This window comes from Phascolarctos cinereus, unplaced genomic scaffold (assembly GCF_003287225.1).
Source record: "Phascolarctos cinereus isolate Bilbo 61053 unplaced genomic scaffold, phaCin_HiC Scaffold_4;HRSCAF=312, whole genome shotgun sequence".
Lineage (NCBI taxonomy): Eukaryota > Metazoa > Chordata > Mammalia > Diprotodontia > Phascolarctidae > Phascolarctos > Phascolarctos cinereus.
The window spans coordinates 674030807-674055528 of record NW_027555847.1 but is presented as its reverse complement, the minus strand read 5'-3'; the positions used below and the strand labels follow the sequence as shown (position 1 = coordinate 674055528).

Sequence of the window (24722 nt, the reverse complement as noted above, 5' to 3'; positions counted from 1 at the left end):
TGTGTTTGTCTCAGGAAGCTCAGATCTTACCTCCTCCATTAGAGTGGGAGATCTTCAAGGTACGGACTGTCTATTACCTTTTTTTGTGAGTGAATTATTTTGCTATTATATTAATAACCAATTATTAATGGGGATCCAGGATTTTCTCCTTTATTTCTTCATTCAAGACCCAGCCCCTGTTAAAAAGTCAGTCTCTGAAGGACAAGACTGATGAGATTGTCCCAGCCCTCCAGGAACTGCTCTTCAATCTTGGGCGGGACCCCGTCCAACCAAGAGACCTAACTTCTGCTCAAAGTGTAAGCAGGATCTGTTCTGGTAAAGTTCTTAGTGGGGGGTGGGGTAGTAAATGAGCCCCTGTCCTCGTGCCCCTCCGGCAGAGTTGATGACCCAGCTCAAGACAGAGAAAACCAACCAGCATGGTCCCGCTGGAGATGGCCTGCCCATCCAGATTGCTGGGGGTCGCCTAGTCTTAGTATCAAGCAGGAGTAAAAAGTCATCTCTCGAGAGATGACTTTTTACTCCTCAAGGGCATTCCCTTTTACAAAACTGGTTGAGGTAGAAACTGCCTCTTAGGGTTAGCATGGTACCTAGCACACATTAGGTGCTTAATGAGTGTTTATGGACCGATTCCAAAGCACCTGCCTTGGCAAAGTGGCATACTAGACAGAGTGATGGCTTGGGAGTCAGGAAGACATCCAATCAAACCCCCTTTGACACTTGAAGGGGCAAAGCAGTTAACCTCTCCAAAGTGCAGAGCCCTCTTCAGTAAAACGGCCAGTCAAAACCCATTGCTCCTGGTGGGGCCAGGCTTAAATGAGATCACTCACATAAAACATTTGTTCCTATCATTATTCGTGCTGCTCTGCCCCCCATAAGCCCAGATAATGCTCTCCTCTGCCATAGGCCCTTTGTCCACCTCAGCCACTGGAGTGGTAAAATCATTTTATTAAAGTTTCTCAGTCTTTTCATACGTGAAATGCAACTGATGTCCTCTCCCAGGGAGCTCCTGTTGATGTCCCAGACCCCTGAAAGCCCCCAGAACTCAGCATCCACCTGTAGTGGACAACACAAATCAGGGCTGGGGGTTAGAGGCCACGATTGGCCCAGGGGTAGCTCCCCTACCCTGATGGAAAAAATGTGTCCCTTGAGACAACCCTAGGCTCAAGTCTGGTTCTGTCCTGGAAGAGCCTGGTGATCTTGGGCAAGTTACTAGCTTTTTCTTTAAGAAGGAAGAGGTGGCACTAAGTTCTACTTCCACCTCCGATACGGTTTTATGTTTCTATAAGCCCTTCTACCTCAAGCTTTCTGAGAAGCCTTGCTTCATCACAGAACAAGACCCTGAACCCAATAATATATCCTATGACCTACAGCCCAATGACAGTAAGCCACACACCTTCTTCTGCCGTGTTTGCTAGCTTAGACAAAACAAGGAGTGGTATGGGAGTGAAAATCCCAGCACTGGTTCAGTCCCCACTGCCATTCACCACAGCTTCCCAGCCCCAGCCTGTGTTCCCTTAAGAAAATACAGGAAAAGGGACAGAAGATAAGGCAGTAGATTTCATTTCTTAGCCTAGGTGTCTGATTTCACTGTCTCATTACCTAATTTCACTGGAGCCCTGGACCTGAACCTAGGCTGAGCACAATCAAATCCAAGGAAAACTTGTTTTCTCTCCACCTCCTTAGCACTCCCACCCCCAAAGCCAGATGGATATCAGAGGTATGTGTGTGTTGGGGAGGGGGGGAGTCATACCTTCCCAGGGAAGGGAGGCCTGCTTCACTCCTCTGTGCTCAGGGTAGGGTGGAGGCTCCAAAGCTCTGGTCGGACATCATCCTATGTGACAACGTACAGGGGAGAGGCAATGACAAGATGGAGGATAAGGACTGGGGAGGAGGTAGGGCACTCCACAGGAGTATTAGGGAATCAGTGAGAAGATAGAACAGAGGTTCCCAAACTAATTTGGCCTACCACCCCTTTAAAAAAAAATTACTTAGCCCTCCCCGGCAATCTACTTTCTTTAACCCTTTAATGTTTTTTTTTAATCTGTGTCATTTCAAAAAATATAAAATATATTTTTAAATGACATCTTAAATTTAATAATCTATTGTATATTTGTGGGTTTTTCCCCTGCATTGAAATTTTGATGACATAATGTAACCACATAGTACTGTATTATAAACAAATCATTACACGCACATATTCCTGCTGATGCATGCTGGACTTCACCAGCCTGCCAACATTTGTTTGTTAAGACCTGTTGGCAGATTTGACCACTGATCTATTATAACTTGCATTTTGTGTGTTTCTTTGGAAAATAACGTAATCACAACGACTTTAACTCCGTTACACAACAGATGAAACATGTATGAATGGGTTTTCCAAATTTTTTTTTCTTCTCTTTCCTTATGCTTCCGCTGGCCCCTTATTTTTATTCAATGCCACCCCCCCAATTGCACCCGAGACTTCGACCGGCTCCCTGGATTGTTCCAGTGCCCCCAGGGGATGGTGTCACCCACTTTGGGAACCTATGAGATAGAAGGTCCAATAAGTGGAGAGGGGGAGGGGGGAGAAGTTGGGCCAAGTACTCAGTGGGGGCTTTCTGTCCCATTCCCCACTATTTCCTTACCAAGTCACTTAGACGTTCCAGGAAAGGCAGAAGCTTAGACAGCTCCTGGTCCTCACTGTCCCCCTTCCATCGGGGAATCAGGAGCTGGTTGTCCATCTGGAAGACATGCAAAGGATGGGACATCTTCCTTCCATCTAATAATTCCCACTGTCTAAGTTTAGGCAATTTCCTCCTTATGACCACTAGAGGGCAACAAATTCCTGCTCTGTCTGCGGGTGGGTGCATTGTGGTAAAGAGCAAGGATTAAGAGCTAATCTAACTCCTTTATATTTTGTTTCATTTTTCTTACCCACCCCACCCACTCCCTAGACAACTCAAAAAGTTCCACTACACCACTGAGCCAAGACAGAGTTAAACAAAACCACCCAAAAAAGCTAACGATACGTTCCTCATTAGACAGCCCTGTTGTTCAGCCATTTTTCAGTCATGTCCAACTCCTTGTGACTCCATTTTGGGTTTTCTTGGCAGAGATGCTGGAGTGGTTTGTCGTTTCCTTCTCTAGCTCATTTTACAGATGAGGAAACCGAGGCAAACAGGATGAAGTGACTAGCCCAGGGTCACACAGCCTAAGCAAGTGTCTCAGGCCAGATTTGAACTCAAGGAGGTGAGTCTTCCTGACTCCAGACTGGGCATTCTATCAACTGCACCACCTAGCTGCCCTGGCACCCCTTAGGTGCCCTTAGAGGCTCAGAGGTGGACAACCCGTGGTCTTCTAGGTCCTTGGGTGCGGCCTTTTGACTGAGTCCAAGTTTTATAGAACAAATCCTTCTATTAACGGGATTTGTTCTGTGAAGTTTGGATTCAGTCAAAGGGCCCCACTTGAGGACCTACAGGGCCACATGTCGCCTCAAGGCCGCAGATTCCCCGCCCTGACACACAGAGCCACCCACCTTTCTGCAGAGAGGACAGAAGTATGCTTTCTCCTCTTTTCTGTAGAACAAAGACTGGGCACTGAAATTAATATGAATTCAGTAGTGCTTTAGTGTTGTTTTCATTAGCATCAGCAACATGGGCATTGTTCTTCTTCCCTCTGTCTACATGGGTTCATTTAGGTCTTCCCATTTTTCTGAATTTCTTATCTTTGTTGTTTCTTCTTACATTCATTTGTGTACTCATCTCCCGTTTGATGGGCATCTGCTTTGTTTCCAGTTTGTTTTTCCTACCACAGAGCCTGGCTATGGATATTTTGTCTTCCAGAGTTTTTCTGTGATGTACCAAAAGTCTTAGAACTGCCCTTTGGGGACAAATTCTGGTGTCACAGAAGTTAAGAGTTAGAAGGGATGTCACTAGCTGTCCACTCCAACTTGCATACTCATACAGGACATGAGGTTGTTCAGCCTCTGTTTGCAGACCTTCAGGGAGAAGGGGCCAGGTCACCTTCCTTTCTAGACAGTTCCCAGTGACCTCCAGACTAAATTAGCCTCTTTTCAGCTTCCACTCACTCCTTCTGATTCTACTTTCTGGTGACAAACAGGACAAACTATTCCCTCCTTTACAGGACAGCCCTCCAAATATTCAAATCAGCTCTTGTGTGCCCCTTCAGTCTTCTCTTCTCCAGGCTATCTATGCCCAGTTCCTTCAACTGACAAGACATTGCTTTAAGACCCTTCCTCATTCTACCTGTCTTCTTCTGGACTCTCTCCAGCTTAACTGGATGGTGGTGCAATACTGCAGGTGAGTTCTGATGAGGGCAGAATACACAGCCCAAGGACACATGAGGTTTGTTTTTCCTTTCTGCTGCCTCATATAGCATCACACTGCTACCTCATACTGAATTTTCATTAGATTGTGAGCTCCTTGAGGACAGGGACTGTCTTTTGCCTCTTTCTGTAGCCCCATTGCTTAGAAGAGTGCCTCAGTTACCATAAGTAAACTGGGAGAACAAGGAATAGTTTACCTATCAGATCTATGGAGAACAGAAGAATTCATGACCAAACAGGAGATAGAGAACATTATGAAAAGCAAAATGGATCATTTTGATTACATTAAATTGAAAAGTTTTTGCACAAACAAAGCCAATGCAACTAAGATTAGAAGGAAGGTAGAAAATTGGGAAAGAATTTTTACAACCAGTCTTTCTGATAAAGGTCTCATTTCTAAAATATATGGAGAATTAAGACAAATTTATAAGAACACAAGCCATTCCCCAATTGATAAATGGTCAAAGGATATGAACAGACAGTTCTCAGATGAAGAAATTAAAGCCATCTATAGTCATATGAAAAAACGCTCTAAATCGTTATTGATTAGAGAAATGCAAATCAAAACAACTCTGAGGTACCACATCACACCTATCAGATTGGCCAACATGACAAAACGGGAAAATGATAAATGTTGGAGAGGATGTGGGAAGATTGGAATGCTAATACATTGTTGGTGGAGTTGTGAAATGATCCAACCATTTTGGAGAGCAATTTGGAACTATGGCCAAAGGGCTACAAAAATGTGCATAGCCTTTGATCCAGCAATAGCACTTCTAGGGCTATATCCCAAAGAGATCAAACAAATGGGAAAAGGACCCACATGTACAAAAATATTCATAGCAGCTCTTTTTGTGGTGGCAAAGAATTGGAAATTGAGAGGATGCCCATCCATTGAGGAGTGGCTGAACAAGTTGTGGTATGTGAATGTAATGGAATACTACTATGCTATAAGAAATGATGACTTCAGAAAAACCTGGGAAGACTTATACAGTCTGATGCTGAATGAAGTGAGCAGAACCAAGAGGACTTTGTACACAATAGCAGCCACGTTATGCAATGACTAAGAATGTTAAACTGAACCCTTCTCAGCATTACGAGGATCTAAGACATCTCCAGAGGACTCGGGATGGAAAATGCTGTCCATATCCAAAGAAAGAACTATGGAAGTCAAATCGCTCTCACTTATTTTTACCTTCTGTCGAGTTTTGTTTCATCTTTCTGATGGTTCCTCCTGTTGGTTTTAATTTTTACTTACAACTTTACTAATGTGAAAATATGTTTAATGGGTATGTAAATGTAAAGCCTATGTCAGATTGTGCGCCGTCTTGGGGAGGGTTGGGGGGGAGAAAAAGGGAGAAAAAATTTTCAACTCAAAAGCATATGGAAAAAAAAATTTTTAAATAAAAAAAAAAGTGCCTCGCACATAGTAGGTGCTTAATAAATGCCTGACTGACAGCCCACTAAACCCCCCCAGATCCTTCCTGGATAAGTGCTGCCTAACCAGGCCTCCTCCATCTTGTACCAGTGTATTTTTCCTGCTGAACGTCATCGAATTGGACCCTGCTCTGGCAGGGGTGGGGCCACACGTGGCCCTCTAGGGCCTCAAGGACGGCCCTTTGTGGCCTGGAGGCTGAGGATCCCCCAGCCCTGCTAGCCTGCCTGTCGGGATCTTTTTGGATCCTCATTCTATCTCCCATGCTTTGGGTCCTCTAAAATTTGATGAGTATGCTACCTAGGCCTCCATCTAAGTAAGATACACACATAGTTGTGTGCGTGTTTTCTCTCCCATTAGACTGTGAGCACCTTGAGAGGCCCGTGTTTAGCCCTTCTTTGTACTCCCAGCACTTAGCACAGTGCCCTCGCACACAGTAAGTGCTTAATCAGTGCTTCTAGGATTTACTGACACAGGGCCCAGCACAGATCCCTGGCACCCTCCGCCACAGGCCTCTTACTACATTGATATTAAACCATTAACAATCAAACCACTCTTTCCCCTCTTCACTGTCATCCCTATCAACCTGCTCATGTAAAAAGGATACCGATTCCCAGAGAGGGGAACTGATTTGCCCAGGATGGCGGAGGGAATAAGTGGCTACACCACGATTCAAATGCAGGCCCTTTGGGTAGTGGCAAGAACATTGAATTTAGAGTCGGGAGACTCGGGTTTCAATCCTAACGGCCTCTCTCCCTCTGTGAACCTCAGTTTCTTTAATGTGTGAAATGTTGGGGCTCGACTAGATAACCTCGGAGGTCCCTCCTAACTCTAAAATCCTGTGCTCTGTGTCTAAATGCAGGACTCTTTCCATTACTGTGCCTTACTCTACGCGCAGAGGTATCTATCCCCGATGGTGGGGGGAGGAGAGGGGAAGGTTGTCACCTGGTAAGGGAAGGCCTTGAGGGAATCAGTCAGGACCACAGTCCGGGCCAGGTCCTGCCCCAGCACCTTCAGATCCTTCACATAGTGACCCTGGAGGCAGATGCAGTCATCCTGGAAAAGGCGGCCCCTGGAGTCCAAACAAAACCCTCGTCCTCACCCTTTGACTGTCAAACTCCCCTCTGTTTGGATGCCACTTTATTCGAGGACTCTCACGACCTCATCCTGGGCCAGGAGGGGAAGGGTGATTGCCCCCAATTACCAATGGGGAAACAGAGGCAGTCCTTCGCCCTAGGTCACACCCCAGTCAGTGGCCAAGACACGATGAGACCCTTAGTGTCCTGCCTGACTGCCACGCCCAGTGCTCTTTCTGGGTAAAAGGTCAGGCTGTGATGGGGTGAAAGGGTCAAAGAATAGCGGGGGGAGCCGATGGCTTCACCTAATCAGCTTCTTGTGGGGATCCAGGAGATCTGCGATTGGCTCTGCGTAGTCCCTTTTAGCTGTGGTGAAGATCATGATCTAGAGTGGGGGTGGGGGGTGGAGAATAGGGAATTATGAGGGGGATGGGCTGAAGGTCTCAGCTTTCCCAGAAATGGGCCAAGGAGCCATAATCCTTAGGAAGGCCCAGAGATCCTTCAGATTTTCCCCTCCAACTAGAAGGTAGAACCCACTCACCCATCCCACTCCACTCCCCCTCTGTCAGCCTGGACTACAGAGAGTGGGGTGTGACCCATGAGGTGGGGGAGGCAGGGAGAGGTACCTGGAAGAAGTGACTCAGGATCTCCAGGAATTCATGGGTGTGGGGCCGCAGCCTGCCCTGCACCTGGGGACCAACGACAGGTACCCACTGGAAGCAATGGCTAGGGTGTCTTCACTTCCCTTGCCAGCCAAAAGTAGTGGTCAGGCCCAGCTGCCCACTTGTCAGGCAACAGGAGAGCTCCCTTCCCTTCTACCTCAGACTTTCCAGGGTTCAGGGATCAATAACCTAAGGGCTTCTCTCCAACCCATCCACAACCACCCCCCGGGACCAAAACGACTCACCTTGTAATACATACCTTGGAAACTCACAGGGAAGGAGAAGTGGGCATTGGGCAGAGCCCGGAGGGAGCAAGAGACCAGGGTGTCATCCTGAGGAGGGAACTGGGCTGGAGGAAGGGAAGGAGCTCTGCTCTTCTCCACCCCCACCGGTGCCTAAGCTCTAGCCAGTGACAGGGAAGAGACAAGGGTTGGCCGAGACTGGGGCCGAGGTCGGGGTCAAGGGAAAGGGTAGGGGCCCTGACTCACATACCAACTCCAGGACCAATGTGCTATCTGGCATGCTCCGGGTCTTTGGAGGAATATTTAGCCTCCGAGGCCAGAGTCTCCTTCGGTACAGAGGACAGGGGGTGAGGGAGCTGCTAGAGGAGAAACAGAAGCTCAGTAGGTCTGCTCTGCTAGCCAGAGAAAGACTGGGCAGCTGCCTTCATTCCTTTTCTCAGACCCTCAGGCTGGGAAGACCCTCTAACCCCCAAAATACCTTCTTTAATAAACAATCACTCTGACTGAAATTCCACCATTAGGGCATTCTATTATTTGGGTTAAAGCAATACCCTGTTAGGATACAAATTCTAGTGATCATATATTAAGTCATTTATCAGGGATTGCAACCTCAGTGATCAACAGTTTCATAATGTCATTATTTATGATTAAAAATGGAAATAAATTATGTGTCCAACGATTGGGGAAAATCTGTATAAATTATGGTATGTGAATAAGCTAACGATCTATGATTTAGGCATTATGGGCACTGCTTAGCATGGGAATTCCCTTTATTATTGTAAATGACTTCATAAGTCCTAAAGAATTATCCTAGGGAGGCACATAGTATTTAAGTGACTTACCCAAGGTCACAGAGCTAGTATATATCACAAGAAGGACTTGAACCCAAGCCTTCTTCCTTCCAAGCCCAGCCCTCCAAATAGAATATGCATTTAATTGGGCTATTACTAAGCAGTAAGAAATGACTAGAGAGGACATGTGGTGGATAGAAGGCAGGCTTTGGAACTAGGAAGAGCTGGGTTCATGTCTTGGCTCTGACAGACACTGGTTGAGTGACCCTGGGCAAATGACTAACTCTAACTCTAATCTCTCCATGCTCTAGGCAATTCTCTAAGACCATAAATTGCAGAGAAGGTGCTGACTAACACTGATGGAGGGAGTGACCTCACCTGGTAGTTCCCTACACCAATGAAGTCCCAGACCCAATTCTTGTCTCTAACCTAAGAATAGAAACATGGGATGGGATAGCAGGGCTGAAAGGACACTAAACTCACAATAAATTCAGAACAGTAAATGATGTTCACATGGAGAGACAAAAACAAAACCTTTTTGGATTGCAGTGGTCAGTGTCAGCACCCCACTGTCACAGTTAAAGAACACAGCTCTTTTCTGTTAACTGACAAACTGTTTCTCAGGGAACATCCTTTTTAAGAGGGTTTGTTGAAAAGTCTGTTTTGTCACAACAAAATGTATCAATACTTTAAAAAAAACCATATACATTAATAAAAAGTCAAATTAAAAGATATTCCCCAATTACATTCCTGTCATCTGTTATGTCATAGGGGATCTCCTTCCATTTCCTGCCCCAGCTCAGGTTCTGAGGCATATAGCAGCACAGTACTCACAGGGGGCAGGGGAAGGTCTCCTCCATGGGTAGAGCACAGAAATAGGGGTTTGGGGTTGTAGGCTGACTCCAAGGGACCTGGGGGGCTAAAGGAAAAGGAGGCCTTTGTGGAGAAGGAAGGGGGGAGCCTAGGGTGCCCCTTCTCCTTGATAGCCCCAGCCTCCCTCCCCAGAAGGCCTGATTTTTTAGTCAAGGCCCCTTTCCCTACCCCAACTTCAACCTGACTCCTTTACCTTCTTCATCAAATGCCTTTGCCCACTTCCTCTTGCTTGATGACTCCTGGACCAAACTTAATGCCTGGCACTGCCCCTGACTGGGGAGATGCACCTCACCACTGGCGTCTTGAGTACTGGCCTCACACATCCGGCTTCTCTCTAGCAGCCTTGAAGCCTCCCTTGTTCTCTGGAGTGGCCAGCATAGACTGACACAAGGCCATCTGTCTTCTTCCAGGACATCAAGGTCTCCCAATGGTTGGGGAGACATGAATGTCACTTTCCCAGAACGAAGAATCATGGGTCAGGTGGGGCCTGAGGAGCTGAAGGATAATTGGGGGACATAATTAGGGGACTTGAAGGGAATAGGAGAGTGGTGGTCCCATGGTTCCAAAAATGTTTGACAGGCTCTTAAAACTGAAGGAACCCTTAAAATAAAGTGGCAGAAAAGATATTAGAAATCTCTAATTCACTCTCTCCCTGCTGTTTTACAGATGGGAAAACACAGCCACTCAGTAGCAAAGCCAGGACTGGAAGGTAGGTGTCCTGACTTCTCCCTGGATAATAAATGCACTGTATAATTTAAATGACTAGCATTGTCGCTCCATTGCCTGGGGACAATCTGTGTTGAGGAAGTAGCCTCATCAGCTAGGTACCACAGCCCAGGAGAAGGGGAACTAGGCACCCCAAAGAAGCTAGTCTAGTGCCTACTGCAAACTAGCTTTGCCCAAAGCATCCAGGTTTTAGCCAAGGAGAAACAGGAGAGGAAGAAGGGATAGGGACAGTCATAGTAGCTGGTTACAAAACAGAAGAGAGAAGAAACCTAGTTAGCAGGCTGCTTGACTGGAAAGCACCTAAAAACTCAATCTAGCTCAGCTCAGCTGAGCCCGCTCCTCATCCTCAGCCAGGCACTTGGGATTATTTAAAGGGTTAGCAGCTGGGAGTGTATATGGGGGAAGCATCTAAGAGGAGAAAGCTTTATGGAGACAGAGGGGATGGTGTGATCCATTACAGGGGGAGAGAGAGCTCAGAACAGAGTCAAGACACCTGTGTTCTAGTCCTGGCTCTGCCTCGGCTTGGAAGAGTTACTCCCCTCCTGGACCTCAGTTTTCCTAATTGTGAGGTAATGGAATTTTATTAATGATCTCTTTCTTTTTTAAACTTTTGCTTTATTTCTCCCCGGAATTCTAGTTGAACTCGTGTCCAAATAGTGTTTTTCTTTGAGTCTTTGCGTTTGGGAGCCATTCTCTTCTTCCCTGTTTGCCTCAGGTATCCCTGTCAATATCTTTATGGTGGGATTCTTTTTTGTTGTTGTTGTTTACTCATTCCTACTTTCTATATGTGGGGCTTTGTGTCAGAGCCATTCTGCACCCTTCTATAAAGGAGTGTTTGGGTCTATTTTGTATCCTCTGGATTCCTGCTGCAGCTTTCTTCCTAAGTGCTGTGTTCAAGGATCTCGGGGGCAGCTCAGGATGGAGACCTGCAAGCTTTCAGTTCATCCGTAGTTAGTGGTTTGATCACTACTCTTTCAATAGTCATTATATTTCACTTTAAGGTTTGCAAATATGTTATTACAACCGGGCCTCACAAAAACCTTGTGCTATTATTATTGCACAATTGCAGATTGTGCAGATGAAGAAACTGAGGCTGGGAGGCTGGTATTTATTAGGTAGCACCTTCCCAGGCCTCAGTCTGCTCACCTGTACAATGGGGGCTTTGGGCTCGGTGGCTTCGGAGGTCCCTGCCAGCTCTAAATCTACAATCTTAGGAACCTCCCTGGTGGGTACGCCCCGTCTGCCCTCAAGGAGCTTACGTTTCACTCTGCCCCACCCCTCCCCAATACACAATCCACTGTTTCTCCCCCTTCCCCCCCAGCTGGGGCACAAGGGGAGAGGGAGGTGGGGGGATGGGAGGAGACCCCGAGGGGGAGAAGAAGGGAGGGGGAGGGCCCGGAAAGGCGCCCGGCCGCCAACCCTGGGCGTGCCCGAGGAAAGGTGAAGGGAGGAGGAGGAGGCGGGGCCAGAGCGTCACGTCTCCGGCCTCGGAGATGGGGGGAAGGGGCGAGAGGCGGTGGCGAGGCGGAAACCGCCCAGCGTGCGTCCGGCGGAGGCGGGGCCAGAACGGACGGCCGCGCGCCCAACGGGAAGGGAGGAGCAAGGAGGAGGAGGCGGGGCCAGAACGGGCGGCCGCGCGCCCAGCGGGAAGGGAGGAGTAGGGAAGAGGAGGCGGGGCCAGAACGGGCGGCCGCGCGCTCGCCCTGCGACTCCCGACGCATGCGCGGCGGCGGAAGCGGAAGTGGCCAGCGTGGCGGTTGCCCTGACGCTGGAGCGTGAGCTTCAGGTGAGGCGCTCGTTGAGTCCTGTGTTCGACCTCCCCTTCATAGTGTTAGAATGAGGGGAGGGAAGTGGCTTCCTTAGGCCTCCCACAAGCCCGTGGACCAGATGCTGGTCTGGGATGGGGAGGGGGATGAGCTGCATTTAGCGACATCCCCATAATCTTAGTGAAGTGCGGCTGGAGGGGGAAGGGGAGGACCGCCATCCTTTCCGCCCTCCCCCTGCTCTTCCTCCACCCTCCTCCCCTGCTCCTCCTCCACCCCTTCCCTCACCTTCCTCCGTTCTTCCTCCTGCTGCTCCTTCCCCCTCTTTCTCCTTCTGTCCCTCCCTTTCTTTCCCCACCGGGAGAGCTGTCCTGAGGCCACCCTAATCTCTGCAAATGCAGTCATTACCCTACTGTATGCAGAGATTTAGGGGAGAAGTTTTTATATGTTAGGGGTCCCTAAGCTGCGTATGGCTAGAGTGTCAGGCCTGGAGTCAGGAAGATCTGAGTTCAAATGTGGCTTCAAACACCTATGGCTGTGTGACACTGGGTAAGTCACCTCACCCAGTTTGCCTCAGTTTCCTCATGCGTCAAATGAGCTGGGGAAGGAAATGGCAAACCACTCTGGTATCTCTGCCAAGAAAACCTCAGATCCGGTCAGGAGGAGGCAGATAAGACTGAAAGGACTGAAGAACGATTATATGAGATACAGCCCCTGCCTTCAGAGACTTCACAGTCTAGCAGGGGGACTCTGATTGTAAAACTCTTGTACTTTAGGAAGATCACTTTGACAGCTTAGTGAAGGATGAATTGGAATATGGAAAGACCTGAGGCAAGGCCTACATCAGGGTGGTCCCCAAAGCCTAGCGCGTGGTAGGCACTTGAGAAATGCTTGTTGATTGATGGCTGTAATACAGCTTAATAAAATATAAATGTGCTGAAAAAAGTTGTCAACCAAGGGTTATGTGAAGTCTGAGAGAAAAGGTGGTTGCTGCAGACAAGGGCTGAATTCAGAATTAAAGGATTTAGGTTCCAGTCTTGGCTTTACAACTTGTGGGACCTTAGACAAGTCATGGAAGCTTTATGGGCCTCAGTTTCCACATCTTTAAAATGAAAGAGTTGAACTAGATGACCTCTAAGGTCCTTTCAAGCTCTAAATCTTTGATCCTAGTTGGGGGCCTTTGAATTGTTTTAAAGGATGATAGAAGCATTCTAGAGAATTCAGCAAAAGAGGCCAGGATTCAGTCAACAAATGTGAAGTACAAGGCACTTAACCACCTATATCCAGTCAGTTGTCAAATCTTATTTCTCCCTGGGTGACATCTCTTGTATATGCCCCTATCTCTTTTCTGACAGTCCTACCACCCTGATGCAGGCCCTCATCACCTGAGGCCTGCGGTATTGCAGTAGCTTTCTGATTGATCTCCTTGTGTCAAGTTTCCATATTCCAATCTATCCTCCACTCAGCTTTCAAAGTGATTTTTCTAAAGTGCAAATCTGACCATATCACTTCCCTATTCAATAAAATACCAAATGCTTCCTGTTCCCTCCAGGGTCAAATAAAAAATCTACTTGGCTTTTAAAGCCTTTCATGAACTGGCTCCTTCCCATCTTTCTTTCTTTCTTTCTTTCTTTCTTTTTTTTTAAGGCAATTGGGGTTAAGTGACTTGCCTAGGGTCACACAGCTAGTAAATGTCAAATGCGTTTGATCTGAGGCCATATTTGAAGTCAGGTCCTACTGACTTTAGGGCCAGTGCTCTGTCCACTGCGCCACCTAGCTGCTCCCCTTCCCATCTTTCCAGTCTTCTTATACCTTACTCCCCTGCATGCACTACAGTGACACTGGCCTCCTTGCTCTCTCTCGCATAAGATGCTCCATTTCCCTGACTCCAAGCATTTTCTCCTGCTGTCCCCCTGCTTGGAATGTTCTTCTTCATTTCTGCCTTCCAGCTTCCTTTAAGTCCCAGTTTAAATCTGAGTCCTTAATCTTAGACTTTTGCCTTTCTTCTGAGTCTACCTCCTAATTTATCCTTCGTATATCTGTTGTTTGTATATAGTTGTGTTCATATTGTCTCCCCTTAATTAGCTTGTGAGTTCATTAAACAGGTACTCTTTTTGAACCTGTTTTTGTATCCTCAGCACATAGCATACTGCCTGGTACATAGTAGCTGTTGCTTACTAAATACTAGTTGACTGACTGACATTGTATTAAGTGCTGAGTATGTAAGAAAATCCATGAACTAGCCCTTGATGGGATAAAACTTGAAAGGTATAGTGGTGCCAGATTGTTTTGGGCTTTGAATTTGAGGCAGAGTAATTTAAACTTTACAAGGTCAGCCAAATAACAGGGAACCACTGAAGATTTTTCAGTGGAGTAATGACAGCTCTCTCTGTGCATAAGTAATACTGTTTAGGTAGCAGTGTATTGGATGGTTTGGGGAGAGGGGGTGGACAGAGGCAGGAACACTTCCAATCTAATCCCAGAAGCATTTAACATAAACTCCTACTATGTTCAAGGCATTGACTTTACAAAAATAAGATGAAAGAGTACTCCTTGATCTCAATTCTCTTGGGAGAGGGAGCAACGTTCTGACTTCCCTGATTTTCCCACTTTCATATTTTCTTTTACTTGACCCTTTCCCCACTTCCCTCTTTCCTCCTCCCCCAATTTTTTCCATCTTCCCACCTGTCACTCTTTTTCTTACCTACCTACCTTATCTCATGGGCAGGACCCTTTGTGAGGCTATCCTTTTGGAGAAACACAGATGAGTTGGGCAGGTTTCCTTATCTGTGAAATGAGGGAATTGGAGGCACTGCCTGGTGTGATTGGGAAAAACTGACTTAGAGCCAGGAAAGACCCCAGATGGATCAACGCAGGTATATTGGCTTTAAAAGTGACATGTGGCATTTATTATGTATTTCAAAGGAAAAGCAAGCTGCATATAATGGAGATTTGCAGCCCTTTTTGTTTGGTGTTAAGTTCACCGATGTAAAAAAGAATATTTTTTAAGTAAGAAAGGTGATAGAGGGGTGTGAGAGGGCCTTGTAGACCTGGGACAAAATGAGCAAAGGTGCAGAGATAGGAAAGTGCCATCTGGTCAGAAATAGTGTAAATGAGTGTATAGGGCGGAGCACATAGTAGGTGCTTAATAAATGCTTGATTCTGGCTGGATTGGAGCGGTCATGTTTGGTAGGTGTGTTAGGAGGAACAGTGGAAGGTGACATGGGATGGGTAGCTTGGGCTTACATTATGGAAACCCTGAATGTCAGCCAGTCTTTACCCCGTTGGAATTGAGAGTTACTGAAGGTGCAGAGAAGAGTGGGGCTTTAGAAGAAAGATGCTTCAAAACCTGTGCAGACAGGAGGTAGGGAGGCGGAGAGACATGGAAAGATAGCTGGAGGAAGTAGCAGAATGGGGGAGGGAGACTTCTCTTTTTAGACTAGGGTAGATTTGAGGAGACAGGGATAAAATCAAGGACATATGTAGAGGGCAAAAAAGAGTATCATTAAACTAGGGTTTGAACACTGTTCAAAGATTGTAAATTCATTTGAATATTACCCTCAATGAAATCCATTTGAGGAGGTGAAATCTCTCAGGTCTTCTGATTTCAAGCCCAGGGCTTTTTCTACTATCTAATGTTGCCTCATAGGAAGTCCAAGATGGGGAAAATGACTACCATGCAGCCTGGCACCAAATGTGGTGGCCCGCCTGAGGTTCTAGATCATGGATCTCTTAATAGATTCAATTCTCCTGTGATTCTCTCTGCTTTTCCACTTGGCCTTCCCTCCCACCCTGTTCTCTTTCCCTATCTATTTTCTTACTCCTTGTGCAGTTTTCCCCTAATTTCTCACCTCTATTTCTCCCTTAGCCTTCTTCCTAATGACCTCTAAGGCCAGAAAGCGAGTGGTCCTCCCCACAAGACCATCTCCGCCCACAGTTGAACAGATCCTGGAGGATGTCCATGGTGCTCTGCCCTCTGATCCAGTTTTCACCTCCTTTGCCCCACAAGCCACAGAAGGTAATGTAAGTCCCCATCACTCCTGCAACCCTGTTATGTGCAGCCCAGCTTGATCCTGGGAGTGTGTGAACATTCCAGTTGAGTAGTATCAGCTTGGTAGTTTGGCCAACTTTTACTGTCCAGTTATCCACTTTGTGATTTGTCCGTTTCTTTGCATGTGTGCATACATGTTTATATTTACATATATATGTTTATATTTACATATGTATGTGTGTGTGTGTGTGTGTGTTTTTTTTTAATTAATCCCATGCTAGTTTCCTCCTGCTGTCTAGCATCCTGCTTACTCACTTCTGTCATTTTGGCTTCTGAGAAAAAAAACCTAGACTCATTTGAATATCCGCTTTAGTTAAATACTTAGGAGGAGGTGAAATCTGTGGTCTTGAAGATAATAATCAGTTCCCATTTCTAGAGCACTTTCCTCATAGCCCCCCAGTGATGTAGGGAGTGCAGAAATTATCTTCATTTTACAGAGGAGGAAACAGATTCAGAGAGGGGAAGTGATTTGCACAGAGTCAGGCAGCTTTTAAGGGGTAGAACTGGACCTTGAATCCAGCCCAGACTCCCATTATTTTATTGTTCGGTTGATTGTATCATATTGCCTTATGGTCCTTATCACATTGTACCTACTACTATAGTTGTATATATCTTATTCCTCATATCAAACTGATCTCCAAAGTCTCCAGCTGTGTCATTCAGTATCCTTAGGTCCTTTCTGCCATACCATTCTGTGTTCTCTGTTCTAAAGACCGTCCCAGCTTTCACATTTTGGGTTCTAAGGAACCTCCCAGCTCTGACATTGTGGGTTCTAAGTCCCACCTACCCTCCCCCCCACTGGCTCTGGCATTCTGGATTCTAAGGTTCCTCCCAGCTTTATTCCATAATTATAAGGGCCCTTCCAGATGACACATTCCAGAGCTAAAGATGTAGGAATAGTTTTTATTCACAGATTGGTATTATACTCTTCCCATTTCCACTATACTGGTAGTTGAGAGGCAACTGGACTTGTGTTCTTTTTTTCTCCCTCCTTCCCTTTTCCTTCTCAGAGCTTCCTGCCATTCAGGAGAATGAGGACCCAGAGGCAGAAAGGGAACGGCAGTACCAACAGAGTCGCTCCTATGTGGCCCTGAACCATCGGCTCCAGCTGGCCTGTGGCCTGCTGAAACAGAAGTGTGAGGAGTTGCGGCAGTCTGGGGACAGCCTTGAGCAAGACATCTTAGAGATGAAGCAGAGGACCCTCTCTGATGCACAGGGTTCCAGCTATCTTCCTGGCGTGGCCTCCTCAGGTTGATGTCGTTCGTGCTTTTTGATGTGTTTTTGGAAGTGAAATTCGGGACCTCTGTGTCTGCAGAGACACAGGCTTTTCTAGAAGCTGCTTTTCTAAGGCTTGCCTGCCAGTTCTGGCCCCCTGGATTTTCCTCCACCCTTTTCTCTCTTTCAGCCTACCTGCCCCTTCAGACTTGAGGCCCCATCTCCATTGGGGGAAGGGTGGAGGAATATTGCAGTATGACATCTACCTCTGGCCCTTTAAGGAGGACAAGAAGGCCCCACAGAGCTTCACATGTCCTATCGGGAACTGAAGCCAGTTGTTGCACACAACCATTGGGGTCACCTGGGGAGGTCAGGATTGACCTGGACAAATTTGAGTGCCTAAGGGTATCTAGAACAGAATCTGAACCAGACTGTAACTGAGGACCAAGTCCACTTGGAACATGATGAAGGTGGTGCAATGAAGACATTATCTCCAAGGATGATTCTTCTAAGAGACGCTGCCAGATCACCAGAGAAGAACACATTCACTTAGTTATCCCCAAAGTGTCATCTGGTGCTGCCAGCACAGCCTCTTCCCACTCTCTCCTGTTTCTCTATACATGGGCCTCAAAGTCCTATTAAATCCATGCCTTTTACTTTTTAGAACTTTGACTAGTCATTTCTCTGCATGCTGCCTCTGGTGGTTTTGTTGATTTCATTGCCTCCATTAAAGTGAAATTGTCCAGACACTGGCCTGGCCTCCTCTTTTCCTCAGGCCCCACCCCCGAAGGCCAGGAGGAGATTGAGGAAGATTTTCATACTGATTTTTCCCTGTCATGGAGGGGGTGTAGCTTGTACAGAGAGTTGGCTCAGTCTCTTGTTTTCAACAACTCCCCCAATTAATTTGCACTTAATGCTTAGACATTCAGTTTAGAGGATGATGGATCTAGAACAGGGAGATGTTTTAGAAGTCGCTTCTTCTAACTCCCTGCCTTTTACAGATGAGAACTAGGATTGATTCTGACAGCACCTATTCAACAAAACACTGATTCAACAGACTTTTCAAAATGCCTACTACGTACAATGTACTCTACCAAAAAGTGCTTTCCTCAAAGCAGCTCTGAGGTAAGCAGTTAGGTATTTCTGTCCCTATTTTATAGAGGAGGAAAACGAGGCCAAGTAAGATTAAGTGAGTTGCCTGTGGTAACAGAGCCAGCAAGTGTCAGAGCTGGACTTTAACATTGGGTTTCTGATTTCAGGGCCGGTGAATGCTTTTTACCCTCTTTGAAAATCTGGAACGTAGCCTGGAGTTCACTGTCTGCTTCCCCTCCTGGAAGGCAGCAGCTGGAATTTGGGATCAGCTTTAACAGCTAAAACATCAGAGATTTCTCTCAGCTATAACCTCAGGGCCAGTGAATAGTTAAAAACTCACCATCTATCCTTCATCTTGCCCTTTTTTTGTAGGGTACACCTGAAAATTCCTTTTCATCTTCTTTAAAATAAATGGTAATAAAATGGCTTGTGAAGGGGTGATCCAGAGCCCCAGGGCCATTTTGATGCTTGTCATTTGGAACTCTCTGAGCTGCAGGTGAATAGAAACCCTTCTCTTTGTAACTGGGACTTCTCAGTTGTTTCTTTGAAACAGAATTAATTCAGTTCAAATGAATGCTTTGCCTGAAATCATGGTCCCTAAGGAGCCAGCAATGAAAGTGAAAAGAAGTACTCTGAATCTTGTTGGACCAGGAGGGGTGGTACCATACCTCCACTCTAGTGCAAAGCTATATTTTGAATTCAGTAGTCATTCAACAAACATTCGGTTAAGCGTGTTGTTTCCTCTGATGGGAATGGAGGGAATGCAGGATAAATGAAACTAGTTTTGTAGGGGTATTGATAAGCTCAGATATAACTGATGTAATAACTTAAAGCTGTAGAGTGAGTTACGGTATACAAAGTGATTTCTCAGTCCTGTGAGGAAAATGGTCTGTTATTTTCATTTTACAGATGAGAAAACTGAGGCTTCTAGAGAGTGTGTAACCTGTTTGTGATCGCACAGGTAGTGAGTGGCTAAGCCAGGACTTGATTCCAGCTCTTTGGATTCCTAGTTCAGCGCTCTTTCCGTCGTGCTGTGTTGCCTTCCTAAGTGTGTAAGAGGAGTGTGAAGGGCCAAGATGAGATGGGGCAAGATTATTTCCAGCCCAAGGGAAGGACCTGGGGGCTCAGGGAAGGCTTTCTGGGAGAGTATGACAAGAAGTAAGGGGAGCTCCTCCCAGAGGTACAGGGAGACAGCAAGTTCCCCGGTTTGAAAAAAGTAGAGACTATGATGGGGAATGCATGAGGTGGTAAAGTATAGTGGAGAGGTTAGAGTGGAAAGGGAACAAGCATTTATTAAGCACCTCCTGCATGTCAGGGACTTTATAAAGATCGTCTCATCTGATCTTCACAATGACCTTGAGACATAGGTGCTATTGCAATGTCCGCTTTACAGTTGAGGAAATTTGAGGCAAGTAGAGGTTAATTGACTTGTCCAGGGTCACACAGCTAGTAAGTGTCAAAGGCTGGATTTAAACTCAGGTCTTCCTGACTCTTGGCCCAGAGCCTGTCCACTGCTCCAACTAGCTACCTCAGAAGACCTGTGTTCAAATTCTTAACTAATCACTTAACCTCTATGGGCCACAATTCCCTTGATAAAATGGGGGAAGAGGGCTAAGTTAGGTGGCAGAGTGGATAGAGCGCTGGGCCTAGAGTCAGGAAGACTAGAATTCAGATATGCCCTCAGACACTGTGTGATCCTGGGCAATGCAATGAACCTCTGTTTGCTTCAGTTTCCTCAGTTGTAAAATGGGAATAATAACAAATCAATAAACATTTATTAAATACCCATTATTGGCCAAGGACTGTGCTAAGTTCTGAGGATATAAAAAGAGGCAAAAGACAGGCCCTGCCCTCAAAGAGCCCACAAATCCAGTGAGAGAGACAGTATGCAAACAAATATATAAAAAGCAAACTATACTCAGAGAGATAGTAATTAACAGAGGGAAGGCACTATAATTGAGAGAGGTCAGGAAAGGCTTCCTATGTAAGTTGGGGTTTTTAGTTGGGATTTAAAAGGAAATCAGGGAGGTCAGTAGTTACAGCAGAGGAGGAAGGGGTTCCAAACATGGGGGATAACCAGAGAAAGTGCCCAGAGCCAAGAGATGGAGTGTGTTGTTTGTGGAACCAGGAAGCCAGGGTCACTGGATTGGAGAGTACCAGTCTGGGAGTAAAACAAAACACTGGAAAGATGGGAGGGGGCTAGATTATTATGAAGGGCTTTGAACGCCAAACGGTGCATTTTGTATTTGATCCTGGAGGCAATAGGAAATTACTGGAGTTTATTGAGGTGGGGGCTAGGGCTAGGGAGGAGGAGGAGTTGTGTGACATGATCAGACCCAGGCTGAATGGAGTTTGGATTGGAGGCAAGCATCTCCCTCCCAGGCTTGTTGAGGAAGAGCAAATGAGATATTTCTCAAGTGCTTACTTCAGTGCCTGACGAGTAGTAGACACTTAATGAATACTTATTTCCTTCTTAAGGTTACCCTTCCAGCTGTAAAATCTTTTATTTCTAGTGTAAGAGGTTTTCCACAGCAGCTAGGCTTTGTACAACGTATATTCTTGACTTTTTCTAAAGGTATCAAAATTCCTGCTTTCTAGCACTAGCCGCTTTCCCCAGCTGGTTTTTGGAGTCTCTTCCAGTTTTAAGCCCTGTGACCACCAGCTTTTTTATCCTCAGAGGGGCTGTAGGGCCAGGTTCAGTCTGGCACTGAGGGCTTCCATGGTCTGGGATATGAAAGGGAATGGTTGGCTCCATAGCACTAACCTCAGAAATTTATGGAATATAGTGCCTTGTATGTCATATGTAATAGACAAAGACTTGTTAAATTCCACCCCCTTTAATAACCATTGTGGATCTGTGAATTTGTTGGAACCTTTTCTGAGTGAGGGACTACATGAAGACAGAGGTAGCGCCCTCCAAAGTGGGGTGCATAGACCTCGAGGGGCTTGTCCAAGGCTGTACGACTGGAAGGTGTCAGAGCTGGAAGCCAATCGAACTTCTCCTAATTTCAAATCCTGTAGTCTTTTCTGCTGTACCTGCTATCTAAATGACATAATCTGGTTCCCCCTTTGTCCACTTAATTGATCCCTTCCCTCTAGTGGAATAAGTAAGTCCCATTTCCAGAGTTACGTTTGCAAGTGTTCAATGATCTCACCCTTTATTATAAGAGTCCACCAGTTTTTCCAGGAGTTGAGATTCACCCTCCCAAATGGAAAGAAAAGAAATGAAACATGGTCCAGTCCCAGAAGGCAATTCAACAGCTTAGTTTATTAAGTGAAGATGCTAACGGTGCCCTACAAGTCAATTGCCTGATCTTCCTGTCTCACCTTTGAGCCAGACGAATGACTCTGTTTTATCTTAGTGGAAAAAAAGGGGGGGGGGACACTTAATATTTACACGCTTCATTTTAATACTGTCCAGAGTCCCAGTAAAATGACCCTCAGTGCAGATGCTAGGGAGGTGAGGGGGAGCAGGAAGTGAGTAGACTGGAGAGGATGGGCTGGAAACCAGTTGAATGAGATGGGCAAAGGCAGCTTTCATCTGGGGGCTGAAAAGGATTATCACACAAACTGGATGAGAACAGAACTAGGGTCTGTGGCGAAGAACTGGGGTGGTACGTACACACTGAATGGACGTGGTGACAGATTAGAGGTATGAGGTAACGGCGTCTGCTCCTGTTGCTTCAGGAAGATGTGTGTGTGTTGCCCTAAATCTAGTACCCTGCTGGGAATAGATCGGAGCGGGGCTGTTTTTCTTTAAACTTTGCTGATCAGGCAGCACTGTCAGGCGTAGCACAGCAGCTCCTGAGCAGCTGGTGAAAAGCAGGCTGATGTTGGGCCCCCATCGTGGCCACCCCAAGGGTCATTCCTCCCGAAGGTTAAGTCCTTCCCCTTTGGGATGGTCACGCCACCAACAGCAGATTGCACGGGGAGGGGACGATGGTAGAAGTGTTGAACTTTGGTGAAGACTGGCCCAGCGGAATCGATCGCTTCTGACGATGCACGATTCCTGCCCCTCTGAGTCCCCAGTTCAAATCCCTTGGTGACGGCAGCGCTTAAGCAGGAACACACACATATCCACTCTCACACTGAGAGCATAAAGGAGCGAACCAGGTTAACAGCTGAGTGGTACAGATAGCATCCCTACAGTGGGATAAAGGCTTTAAGTGATAGCTGTGTTTGGCATATGACAGTTGGTTCCTCTGGCCCTAGTTGACAGGTATATGGATATCAATTGTTCAACTACCACAAACTGCCCTCTTCTCTACCCCAGGAAACCATAGTGTGTCTGTGACATCCTCCTGCCCTCCCCTTCCCCCCACTGGCTGGAGGATGGTGTGAACAAAGCTGATGCGGTGTGAAGGATGAGGGCGAAGGAGGGGAGGCGACCGACCCTGTCACTGTGGTTGGCAAAGTCCTGGGGCTGGGCAGGGCAGGCAGCTAACTTGGGGAGGCCTGGCTGTGCGGATATTCTCAAAGCTTCAGCCCCATTTTTGGCCCCTGCCTCTGTAGGTCACATAAGGTGCTAATCAAACACAGAGACTAGGAAACTGTTCCCTCTGACCCCAGTGAGGGAGCAGTGCCTGCTCTTTCATATCAGCACACTCCCTCCAAAAACAAGTTGAATTGTCCGGATTCACCCCCTGATAGTTTCCATGAGTGCCTGGACTTTCAGGTTGGTCACCAAGCCCCAGAGGCTGGGAAGGGAGGGACTGTGTCCTGACTGGCTTCGGTGCAGCTCCTAGGACAAGTTAGCACAAGTGACAGGAAGCAGAAGGTTCCTAAGCCTTTGCTCAAAAGAGTTAGAACCAAATGCATGCCCTGCAGTGTAGCACCAGTTACGCTATGGAATAACACCATCCTGTGTAGATCTCCCAACATTCCATCATGTGTCCAGCCGACCAGCCGATCCTCACTCCCTTGGGAGGTAGATCTGGCAGAGGTTCTCCCCATTTCACAGGTGGGGGAAGCAGGCACAGAGCGGTGAAGCAACCTGCCCAGATCACCTCGCAAATTGGTGGAGGGGGGGTCAGGCACAGCTCTGACCTCTGGGCTGAGTCCCCTCCTCCAGAATCTCATAATGTCTTTCCTAGAAGGACAGAAGGTTGTGGGTTGGGTTAACTGCCCGCTGTGAGCACCTGATACACCATCTCTTTCCCATCCAGAGTTTGCCTGTTAGAATGAGAGCAGTCTAACAGCATCTCTCCACCTTTTTCAGTCTGCAAACTTTCCAGGACGTATTTTTCACTCTCAAACACATCTTATATTTGAATGTTACATCCAATAACAGGCAAGTGTCTGATGGCCAGCTCCAACATTCACTAAAACTAGGCATCTTCTCTCTCCACCATATTTGCTTTAATCTCTGGCTACAGATTGCGTAGGACAGGTTCTAGATAACCCAGCTGTCTTGTCCTTGCTGAATGGGGAACAAGCCTGTCACTTCACCATATTCTTTCTGTTGAAGGGAGACACAGAACTGGAAGCATCTTTGGAGAACAGCCCCTAATTTCAGGGGCCAGGCTTGGAGGGTCCCTGCAGAAGTATCCCCGCCTCTTATTCCTACAAGGCTGAAGCATTCAGTGTTGTGAGAAAGGAAAATGAGGATGAAATCACTCCTTGTGTTTTGGTTCCAATCCCACATGTGTTGCACATAACATATGTCAAACCTCCTTGTAACACTGGCAACTGGGAGCTACCCCACAAATCCATGTGAACTGGGTCAGCTCTGAGTCTATTACAGCCTTTTAGAGTCGGCTCCTCCCTCAATAAGAGCCTTCCTGGCAGAAGAGAATATTGACTCAACTCTCCGTAGGAGATGTGGGAGACGCAACTCCCAAATACGATCAGCTCCAGGCTGGGAGGTGGCTTTTAAAGTGCAGTCCCAAGGCTCCCAGCGTTTGATTTTGTCCTACGGTCCCTTGAAATGGTGGCCAAGAATGAATTCGGCTGAGTGGCCTGCCACAGGATGACTGAAGAGGTGTCAGCAAGAAAGAGGAGTTTTCCAGGCTTTTCAATTTAGATTTTCCTTTTGTAGACTCGGCAAATAAGGACCTGTTACCGATCAAGTTCAGTGGGAGACTGTTTCCCTTCCCCCAGAGGACCAGGGTTAATAGAATCAATTGACTCCATATGCCCTACTACTTGCCTAATGGTTATCAACCTACTTGCTCAGTGTATTCTTTTCTCCCCAGAATCAAAAAACATCCAAGCTAAAAGGAACCCTAGAAATCATCTAGTCCAACCCCCTCGTTTTACAGAGATAACTGAAACTAGGAGGCAGGAAAGGACTTGCCCTAGGTCTCACATAGATTGAGTCTACATTGTGCTCCGTGAGGAGTAGTTCTTTGCAAAAACAGCTAAAACAGTTTTGCAAAGAGCAGCTGTTTCTGGAACCCAGGGTTCCACTGGGAAAGAGGTTACTGGCTCTTTCCAATGGAAATACTTTGACTGGAAACACTCTACTTCCTAG

The 24722-nt window shown here is 46.7% G+C and overlaps 2 protein-coding genes across 5 annotated transcripts; one reads left to right on the top strand and one right to left on the bottom strand.

The window, feature by feature from the left end:
* On the bottom strand, positions 1–10451 carry LOC110223423 (CTD small phosphatase-like protein 3). Its single transcript, XM_021008959.2, has 10 exons — positions 9597–10451; positions 9365–9449; positions 7990–8095; positions 7743–7829; positions 7462–7524; positions 7141–7220; positions 6705–6831; positions 2625–2720; positions 1751–1831; positions 1–1053 (listed from the first exon to the last, which is right to left on the bottom strand). Exons 1-9 carry the CDS (start codon positions 9874–9876, stop codon positions 1775–1777), a joined length of 981 nt encoding a protein of 326 aa, XP_020864618.1. The 5' UTR covers positions 9877–10451; the 3' UTR covers positions 1–1053; positions 1751–1774.
* Positions 10452–10605: 154 nt separating this feature from the next.
* Positions 10606–17905, top strand: CUNH19orf25 (chromosome unknown C19orf25 homolog). Of its 4 annotated transcripts, none has more exons than XM_021008967.2 (3): positions 10606–10698; positions 15761–15910; positions 16954–17905. In XM_021008967.2, exons 2-3 carry the CDS (start codon positions 15772–15774, stop codon positions 17196–17198), a joined length of 384 nt encoding a protein of 127 aa, XP_020864626.1. In that variant the 5' UTR covers positions 10606–10698; positions 15761–15771; the 3' UTR covers positions 17199–17905. The 4 variants fall into 4 exon arrangements, with proteins under 4 accessions (XP_020864626.1, XP_020864624.1, XP_078010223.1 ...); XM_021008965.2 differs by lacking the exon at positions 10606–10698 and adding an exon at positions 11808–11915; XM_078154097.1 differs by lacking the exon at positions 10606–10698 and adding an exon at positions 11945–12441.
* The last annotated feature ends 6817 nt before the right edge of the window (positions 17906–24722 follow it).

What these genes read in the sequence shown, in the direction of transcription:
- LOC110223423 (XM_021008959.2), bottom strand. Translation starts at nt 9,876, where the DNA reads ATGATTCTTCGTTCTGGGAAAGTGACATTCATGTCTCCCCAACCATTG. An exon ending in TCCAAGGTATGTATTACAAG is followed by an intron (nt 7,525 to 7,742) that starts GTGAGTCGTTTT and finishes GTTGGTCCCCAG; the next exon opens with GTGCAGGGCAGGCTGCGGCC. An exon ending in CCCCACAAGAAGCTGATTAG is followed by an intron (nt 6,832 to 7,140) that starts GTGAAGCCATCG and finishes TTTGGACTCCAG; the next exon opens with GGGCCGCCTTTTCCAGGATG.
- CUNH19orf25 (XM_021008967.2), top strand. Translation starts at nt 15,772, where the DNA reads ATGACCTCTAAGGCCAGAAAGCGAGTGGTCCTCCCCACAAGACCATCT. An exon ending in TGCCCCACAAGCCACAGAAG is followed by an intron (nt 15,911 to 16,953) that starts GTAATGTAAGTC and finishes TTTCCTTCTCAG; the next exon opens with AGCTTCCTGCCATTCAGGAG.